Raw genomic sequence first — 9,917 nt, 5'->3', positions numbered from 1 at the left:
CCCCCCCCCCCCCCACTCTTAAAGCCGACCCCTAATGGAGGACTGTCGTTATTTCAGTTTTACTCTGAAACAGAACACCTTCATTAAATATGAAATCATTATTGTGGTGAATTTTGTTCTTTTTTACTTTTGGAAAAACTAGTTGTAAACACATTCACCTGCAGTTTGCATATCATATCCCCAAAACCTTGTAAACGACACCATGTTAAACATGGTGTTGTTTACAAGGTTATTTATTTCAACTCACTAAGCAACAACATGAGCTGTACATTTCGTACTGTCATTAAGAAGACTAGAACACAAACAATAGTGTATAATACTGTTGTTATTATATACTGTATCCATAAACGCATAGCTGCAGATAAGCCAGTGTTTCAAAGGCAGTAGTGATTTTACACTAGATGGTGCAGATAATATAATGCAAACTTTTGATTTCAATAGATTTAGTTTTAATTAACTTTCCCAAATGCTATTCTTCAAGTTGATGCACTTAATTGTGTCCTGAGGTGCGATACACACACAAACACCCACCCACCCCATGGTGTTTTACTTCTGTAGTGATTTAGATTATGTACTCTATATTTTTTTAATTAATTCCTAGTTTAATGGCACAGCTTGAACGCCATTATCTCTTCGCTTTTGGGATATACCAAAAATTGTTGTGATTGCTGGCTACGCTTTCTGACTTCTGATCAGGCTTTAAACTGAAGTGTTTCAGTAACTCCATATTTTTACCTAATTTAAGTCGTATTAGCCTGAAGGCCTCCTACATCAAATTGTGATTACCGGTAGAATATGCCAAATTTGATGTTAGTATCTCCAACCAACTGGGCCTTACATTCTTGTTCCTGTAGCTAATCTTCACCAATATAATAATTACACCTCTGTTCATGAACTAGAGCATTCATTTTGACAATTAATTTAACATGATTAAAAATTATAAGGTTCCTCCTTCCATCAAGCGTTGCACAGGCTTCTGCGCACGCTCGGATTCACTAACAGATCGTGCAGCTGCTCCATGGCCATGGGCAGACAGGCTGCTACATCAACTGCTCCATGGGCAGCGAGAGCAAGATGGCATGTGAGCAAGTGAGCAGTATTCTTTTTTTCTTCCTGTGCTACTGCGTAAAATCCATTGCAGGGGACAGTCTACCAACATTTGTTTTCTATTTTTTACGGTTTGTGGATAAAACGAGATCAAGGCTGGTCAGGGAATTCAAGTTGTTGCTGATCGGGGAAATATCTCCTAATTAGTACTTGATCACACTATTTCTTTAGAGGGTTGTATATACTTGTGTGTGTTGGGGGTGTGGGCGATGTGGGGAGGTGGGCATGTGTTTGCGAGTGTGTTTTGGGACCTTGTCAGCAGACTGAGCCACAAGGGCCCCTGTGGTAATGTGTGTATTAAATGATTAGTGTGTTAGTTAGCATAACGGCCCTTCAGCAGCGTTTAATCACTCTCAGGGGTGGGCGGCCTCACAGGAGGAAGGATGGGAGGGGGCAGGAGAAAAAGGGGAGGCGGAGTAAAGGAAGAAGAGAGATTTAAACGGAGGCGAAGGTACTGCTGGTTGAATGAGTGAATGATCTGTAGAGAGTATGGAAAAATGAGGCGGGGGAAGAAGTGAGCGTGACAGGAGGCAAGAATCCAACAGAAACATAATCCAGCAACACTCACACACTCAGCAGAGAGAGATACAATCTTTACAAGGCCTGAACGTCTTGTAAATGTCAGCACTGGGCCCATCATCTGGAACAAGTCCCATAAATAGCTATTAATAACAATGCAAAATGGTTGTGGATAAAGGCAGGCCCTGCTTTAGTCTTGACAACACTGCTGTTGTTTTTAATTGTGCTGTTGTCGTTCTGTGGGGAGGAAGGTTGTCTGGTGCAGACAGTCAATAATTGTTGTGATCTGTGTGCGGAGTAGTAGTTTATGGCTACAGAAGCTGTTGTGCACGACACAGTGGTAACTGATTGACTGACAGGCTGAATGGCTCACTGAAACGGCTCGCGCTGGTAGCAGATCAAGCTGCCGCTGTAGACGGTTTTGCTTGGCGGGACATTGGTTTTGTGGTTCTGCTCTCTGCCTCTGCCGCTGCAACATATTGGCCAAGTTCAGCTGAAGCAGGATGGGTAGTCTGCCGCACGCCAGATGGGTCAAGGAGTCTGCTGTCTTGTTGTTCTGAGCGACAGTCGTGCTGATGATAATGGAAGACAATATGAGTATGATAAAATGTGCCGGTTTCTTCTTAGTCAAGTAAAAGGGTTGTGTGTTTGTGTTGCAGAAAGAACTAGACGCCACCGCCACACAGCTTGCCAACAGACAGGACGAGAGTGAACAGTCCAGGAAGAAACTAATTGACCTGAGCCGCGAGTTCAAGAAGAACACACCAGAGGTAAGGAAATCAGATATTCACAGACACGCACCAACACACAGCCACGCATTTCTCCTGCGCTTCTTTTGACAATCGTGGTTTGCCTCTGTGTTTCTCTGTGTCTCTTCTCCTCTTCATAAAATATAGCGGTGATTATTTACTGAGAAAGCAGGGGAGGAGTAGACAGCACAGAGATGCGGGCTTGGCTCCCAAAAATAGTCTCTCCATTAGTTTCCCTGAAATCCTAAAGAGACAAAACAGAAAACCCCTCAGGAGTTTATATTATCTGACCTAGTTTTTTATGCTTGCAGAAAGTGTGGTCCGTGAGAGAGAGAGAGAGAGAGTGTGTGTGTGTGTGTGTGTGTGTGTGTGTGTGTGTGTGTTTTTCTGTGTGTGTGTGTGTGTGTGTGTGAGAGTGAGAGAGAGAAGCACAGAGCATGGGAGAGAGAGAGAGAGAGACGCACAGAGCAGGAGGGAGAGAGAGAAAGAGGGAGACGCACAGAGCAGGAGGGAGAGAGAGACACACACACACACACACACACACACACAGAGCATGAGAGAGAGACGCACAGAGCATGAGGGAGAGAAAGAGAGTGTGACAACACTACTAAGTGGGATCAGGAGGGAATTCTGCCCTGTTCCTGTGTTCCCATCACTCCTCCTGGGAATATTTGTTTCATCTCTGTTACCAAGGCAACGCATTTTAAACCACACAGTGAAAACAAAGTATTGTTGTGTTATTATTTGTAATGTCACCATGGTGAATTATTGATGGTAGTATGAATTATGTATGAATGGAGTAGACTGTGGATAGAAAATTGTCAACTCTCGGCGGAGTTGACAGTAGGCCTATTATAGTTACCACAGGATGGGGATTGGGACTATTGACTGCAGCTTGTAGCCCACCCGGCGTAGAGGAATATACACCAGAGGAAACTCTACCTGCAAACAGAAGATGCTAATTTCACTTTACCCTACACATTCATCACTAATCTCGCTTGCAAGCGTAACCACATAACTAGCAACACACAGGAGGCGAGGCAGACACCACCACGCACGCATGCACAAACACATACACAGAGGTGGAGAGACACACACACACAAAGAAAACATGCAGAGGAGCAGAGGCGCACACACAAACACACAGAGGCAGATAGCCCAGATCACAGAACAGGACACACACATTCATCAGTGTAACAAGACTGTGATTTAGGAAGGCTCCTCTGGCGTCTGTGTGGCCCCTGGCATCTCCCTGGTATGTGGAGGAGGAATCTGAGCCAGGCCAGACGAGCGACAGGATTCATTACAGGGCTGTATCAGGCTCAATAGGAATCGGCACTAAAACTCCCTGCGTTTTGGAGGTGTATTTGCATCAAGGCTGCCATCCAAAAAGGCTAGTTCAGAACACGTTATGGCCTTCGCTTGATAACAAATGCCCCAATCGTCTTGTGTGCATTTGCAAAGCTGTGTTGTGTGTGTGTGTGTGTGTGTGTGTGTGTGTGTGTGTGTGTGTGTGTGAGTGAGTGTGAGACCAGCCTATAGAGCGGGCTGTCAGCTCTCTGTGGTTTGCACCAGTCAGCGGAGATCACAGTCACATCAGATCAGACTGCATTAGGCTGAGCGGGAGTCCGTCTCCATTATTCAACAACCAGGAGACCGGCCCACGTTGACTGTGTCTAGTTTGCTGAGCTGTACTCAGTGTGAACTGCACTCATGGTCTGCACAATAACACACACGCAGACGCACACGCAGGCTTTTGTAGCATTTTGAAAGTAGTGCAAAGAAATGCAGCGTGAAAACAAAGTTTTCATAATTCATTAGGACTGACACACTGTTGAAATTTTTTTTTTTTTTTGTGAGGCTACAGCTCACTGTGCTTCCTAAGTTGCCTGAATTATTTATCCAGTTCTTAATTTCCTTTTAGATAGTCAAGATTCCTTTACCACACTGTATAACTATAAAGGCAAGGGTGGGAATGGTTGTAAAATGTCCAAAAGATTGCTAGCCAGAGGCAGTGGTAGTAAAACAACTTTGTGTGTGCTTGTGTGTGTGTGCACGTATGCACAAACTCACATTTGTGTTTAGCTGCAGGGCAGACAGACAGCGAATGGGAGTTCCATACTCCCTGGAGGATTCCTCGGGCTGGCCTGTCTGCTGTCTGCCGGCAGCTCACACACCAGCCATCCATCTCCTGCTGCCTGGCCCCCTCCGCTCCCCTCACTACACACACACACACACACTCACCCATACATACATACACACAGATTGACCATGGTGTCTGTGTGCATTGTTCTGTTATATGGTCATAAATCTTTGGAAGTGGGGGGGGCAGGGGGCGGAGCACCAGAGAGTGGACCAACGGGGCTGAGCTCGGGGTTCAGCAAAACCAGTAGCCCACCTCTGCATGTTATCTATGTATGAATGTCTTTGTTTTTGTGGGTTTGGTGTAGGCTTGCACAATATTGGGGAAAAAATTGCCATTGCCATATTTTTTCCCTTGCGATATACAGTATATTGCAATATGAATTTTTTTTTTTTTTTTTTTTTTTAAGATGACATTAATAGCTCTATTTGGAAATAATAAATCCTTCTCGGCTACTGCAGTGATTTTGTAGGAGAGTGCCTCTACATAGAAGATAAAAAAAAATGTGAACCATTCTTTGTTAAACTTTAATGCTTTACAAACACCAAAGCAAGTAAGCGCTGTGACTACTCTTCTAAAGTTATTTTGGAGAGGGTTATTAGGTAGAAATACGCTGGTTGACTAGCATGACACCAGTGCATTCATATAGTCTTAATAATCCAGGCTAAAGTGTGACAACGACTGCATGTTGCTTCCTCTAAATTTCCGTTGCGGTCGACTAGCGGGGCCAGCTCGTTAGTTTGATAAATTGATCAGACCTGCATGTCACGCGCACTAGCAACAAACTGTGTATCCAAGAACAATTAAATCAGTGGTAATGATGTTAGATCAGACACAGACTTCTGTAGTAGATTAGTGTTACGTTTCTAGCACCGCGGCTCCAAACCGTAACATTAGTTGGGACGGACGGACCCCTTGTTTCTTTAGGCTAACTATATTAGCTTTAGCCTGGCTGGTAGCAGCTTTCTGCGGGGGGAAACGGCCGGGAGACGTTGGGATTATGTTGCATTAATCAGGTGATTTAGTTCGTATTTGCAGCGAACATAAAACACTGACTACTGTAGCTTCACGGACTACTCATCAAAACTATGCGCATCACTGTGTCCGTGGCAGCTGCTGCCTACGGGACTTGACTACACACGGAGAGTCTTACTTCCCATGATAAACCCCGTCGCACTAACGTCACATACACACGTCGGCCACATGGCTACCTGTGTTAAAGGGGAAGGGTCGGCCGATAATAATCGTGTAAAAGGAGAATAGTGAAAGTTTACTGCAAAAAGCAGCAAAAAAGGTTTTAGCGTCAACATCGCAACGTCCTGCGATGGGACTATCGCGCATGCTGAAGCATGTGACTACGTCGATGCTAAAACGCAATATCGTTCAGCCCTAGTTTGGTGTGTGTTCCTGAGCTTGTCAGACTGCAGTGTTCAGTCACAACATGGACCACAAAAAAAAGAGGAGTGTGGATAAGTGTCTAAAAATAACATTCCAGTTGCTGTCTCAATAGAAGTTTAACATTATAAGGACAAAAGTAGTCATTATTGCAGCACGACTAGACTGCGTTACATTATACAAAGGTTCCCTTTTTGGTCATAAATATTGACACGATTTTGAAGCCACTGTGATGATAGCACAATATAAGTGTAAAATAGTGAAATGAGAAAGGTCTTTCACGCTACTTTACACAAATCCAAATGTTTGAGCACATTGTGTTTAGCTCTGACAACAAAATGGAACCTAAACTCAAGCAAAATAAGATCAAAACAAAATTGCATCAATCCAAAACAGAAGTAGTGACGGTCATCTATGAAGGACTGAATTTTGACATGGAAAATTAGGATATAATCAAAATTAGGGTTGTGCAATTAATCAAAATTTAATTGGGTTTATGATTTTGGCTCCCAGTGATCCCAAAACAGAATAATCTAGAAAAACAATTATTTAGCTCATTACGTTTTGCAAGTAAACTCTTATTTTCTCTCGTGCTCTGAAAGAAAAAAAAAGTAAAGTATTAAGGCAAATTTCACAATTATGTGTGTTTTTATGGTTGATTTATTCAACTTTTTCCAATGTTTTTTAAGTTCAATAATTGCATCAACATCTTTTCAGAGATCACTCTATCAAAGCAATTGCGATTTCAGTACTGACCGAAATAATCAGGACTATATTTTTTTCCAGTAATTGAGCAGCCCTAATCACCATCTAATGCAAATGATTCAACAGACACACCTGTGTGTTTGGGTTAGTGTGGGGGTGGGTGGTTGTGGAGAGCAGGGTGGTGGGGGTGGGGTTTGAGGTCATTATCCCCAGCAGGGGGATATTGAATTGGCCCAGACAAACAGCCACAACGACCCCTGATGAGGTAACAATGGGGCAGGGTCGCCGAGGTCGTGACCTGTCCTCAGCCCCAGACAAGCAGCCTGTCTGGACCAACCTGGGATTTGCCCAGCCCCAGACACTGGTCCCCTGATCAGTGTGGGACGCACGCTCCCAGCAGCATCAGTTAGGCTTTTAGGCGGAGGTTTCTAAAAAGACGCAGAGTCTCCCGAGCACACATCTGTCAGTGCCCTACTTCACATCTTCATTAGGCCGTTTTGTGAGTATGTGTGTGCCCACAAACTGTGCAAATAAAATGTTCCTGTACAAAATGTCCTATTCTGCCATGCTTTTTACCGTACGCTCCAGTTCAGTTTGTCAGGATGTAGGCTCAGCTAACAGCATGGTGATTTGCATGTTCCCCTGATACATACTCAACTGGCTATCTAATCTGAAACCGCTGACTCGTACTGGGGAGTCATGCAATGGGACTTGCGGGATGAAAAGCATTTGCAATATAGTAGAAAGTTGGTGCGCGGACACGATTTGCATTAACTGTATAGTCTGTAGTCCTACTCTGGAGCTCATTCAGTCTCTCGCACGCACTAGTGGTGCCGCTGGGTGGCCCAGGTGGTGCTGCACCTGTTCTCATGAGAAACGCAGTCCGCCAGAGTACCTCGGGGTACAAACCTGTCCTCCTCGATACAATCATGTTCATCACTCGCTCACGCATCACTCATTATTCAAGAGTGGCAAGAATGGTCGCTACGTGATTACAATGAATGACTTACATGGTCTTTCACAGCTTCTGAGCATCCCCGCCACACGTCTCTGTGTTCTGTTATTTAAGGATAGCAATTCATTTGTTGTTTATCTCATGTTCATTCATTTTTCGAGACTTGCTTATCTCCTCTTCTCTTGATCTTTTAGGATTTCCGGAAACAGGTTGCCCCTTTGCTCAAGAGCTTCCAAGGAGAGGTGAGTGTGTTATTGGGAATTTATGTTGACACAGTGATAGACTCACATGCTGCTCCAGCACAGTATTCAAACAGTGCATTTCATAAAGCCCGTTTGACATTCGTTGACTGGTCTTGCTCCCTCTCTCAGTGCCCTTTTCTCCTTTTTCCGCCTCCGTTTCTCTTAAATCATCGTCTCTTCTCACTCACTTCTCTTTCTCTCTCTCTATCCTCTCTTCTCTCAGCATCTCCTGTTCTTTCTTTTGCCACTATCTCATTTCCCCTCTTTCCTCTCCCTTCTTTCTTCGCTCTGCTCTGCTCTTGATTTTCTGTCCTATTCATGAAGTCCTGTAGCCCGAGGGTGTGTTTAAATTGCATCCTGCAAAAAAAAAAAAAAGGCACCACGAAATCCCGGCTCTCGCCAGTCACAACTCACCAGATACCATTTCTTCAGACTTTTTGTCTGCATGCTTTGGTTATTTGTTTATTTAGGGAATCGTGTGCCATTTGTCGTCATTGGGGCTAAGTTATATACTTTAAATGTATTGTTGTGTCCTAGGTTTCTGTGTACCTTGACCAATAAGAGGTGATCATACCCCCACCGTTCCTTTCTATCTCCTCCATCATGTTGGCCTATTTCCATCATGACTCCGCCTTTCTGGCAGCCGTGCATTTCCAGTTCACTCCCATATGTGAAAGTCAGAGGGTAGTTGCGGCTGGTTTAGACTGGGGCGTTCTTGGGGGTTGGAAAGGGTGGACATTCAGCCCAACAGTATCTCATCCCTAGCACACACACACGTACACATGCACGCATACAAAATCATCTCAATAGATAGTGACAGGGCTGCTTTGCTAGTGGCCATAGAATATTACAGTTTAACACTGGGTTAGTTTCCATATTCTTCTGTTAGAGCAGCAACCACAGCCAGTGGTTATGTAAAAATGCTGTAATTTATAGTGGTCCCACCATGTTCTGCTGATGATCCACAGTCTATTTAGAGAATAGAAATGGCAGCAATATAATTGCGGATTTGTCAGCTGTTTCCACCGTCCTCATGTTGACACACCTCGACGGTGTACACACCAGAACACGCTGAGGCACGTAGTGGGTGGTCGCGGAACTGAGAAAGACATTATCTTATGATTATTGAGATAATACTGTACACCCGCGCCAGTCTTGGAGCAGCCCATCAATCAGTCGACTATTTTGCGCGCTTGCATGCCACAACAAGAGTAGCTCTGAGAATGTGTAATTTTAGCCTGGCTTTGTTTGCTTACCCCTCCGTGCTTTGATCAAGGACAAGACAGCACCAGAAACCAAAGGGTCTTCCTGTTGAAGTCCCACAGTAACTCATCCTGAAGCATTTTGTCCTCAGAGCTTGAATCTTTACTAAGTGAATGTGGAACAATATAAAGTTTTATTCCAGGAACTTGGAGGTCTTGAAACTCTGTTTAATCTTTGTCATTGAAAGGTGGGTGCCCTCAGGTCATAATTATTACCAATAACAGTACTGCTTCCACAAGGCCTCAGTTTAGTAAACGAGTTATATGTGTGTGTGTGTGTGTGTGTGTGTGTGTGTCTGTGGGCTTGTGTGCTTGTATGTTGCATGCTCAGTGTTCCTTGTTGGTCCATCGATCAGATAAGCTTTTCCATTATCCAAGGCTTCAGTCTTTGCTTCCCATAGCCTCCCCTTATCAGACTCCACTGGGGCCACACACACACACGCACGTACACACGCAGGTCAGCCTGATGCCCTTCACACACTACGGGTTAGATAGGGGAGCGAGGCGGTGCTGAGTGATGGTGGCACAAGGTGCTGACGTATGTACGTATGTGTTTGTGTGTGTGGATGTGTCAGGGATACCTTTTGCAATTGCAAGCACTTCTCATCGGTAACCTACTGATACTGGTGAGGTATCATTTGTGTCACTTCATTTGTTTTGCTTGGTCTGTGTGTGTGCGTGTGTGTGGGATGGGGGGCAGGGGAGCATGTAATAGCAGATGTCATTGGGATTGGTTGAAAGAGCTGCAGTTTGGAGCAGCAGTGTTGTATTTGCAAATCCTGGGTGGTCTTCTAATGGCTCTGGTCCTGCAGTTAACCTGCCTCTAACTGTAGGGTGTGT

The 9,917-nt window shown here is 44.5% G+C and overlaps 1 protein-coding gene across 5 annotated transcripts in view; it reads left to right on the top strand.

Moving 5' to 3' along the window:
- Window positions 1-9,917, top strand: part of cux1b (cut-like homeobox 1b) — a 66,998-nt gene that overhangs the window by 17,330 nt on the left and 39,751 nt on the right. For all 5 annotated transcript variants that reach the window (XM_034868074.1, XM_034868071.1, XM_034868070.1 and 2 more), the window contains exons 2-3: window positions 2,286-2,396; window positions 7,768-7,815. In XM_034868074.1, the coding sequence (XP_034723965.1) occupies window positions 2,286-2,396; window positions 7,768-7,815 (159 nt within the window). The remainder of the gene's footprint in view (window positions 1-2,285; window positions 2,397-7,767; window positions 7,816-9,917) is intronic.

This window comes from Etheostoma cragini, chromosome 3, assembly GCF_013103735.1.
Source record: "Etheostoma cragini isolate CJK2018 chromosome 3, CSU_Ecrag_1.0, whole genome shotgun sequence".
Lineage (NCBI taxonomy): Eukaryota > Metazoa > Chordata > Actinopteri > Perciformes > Percidae > Etheostoma > Etheostoma cragini.
The sequence above is the reverse complement of the archived record's forward strand: the minus strand, read 5'-3'. Positions and strand labels throughout refer to the sequence as shown.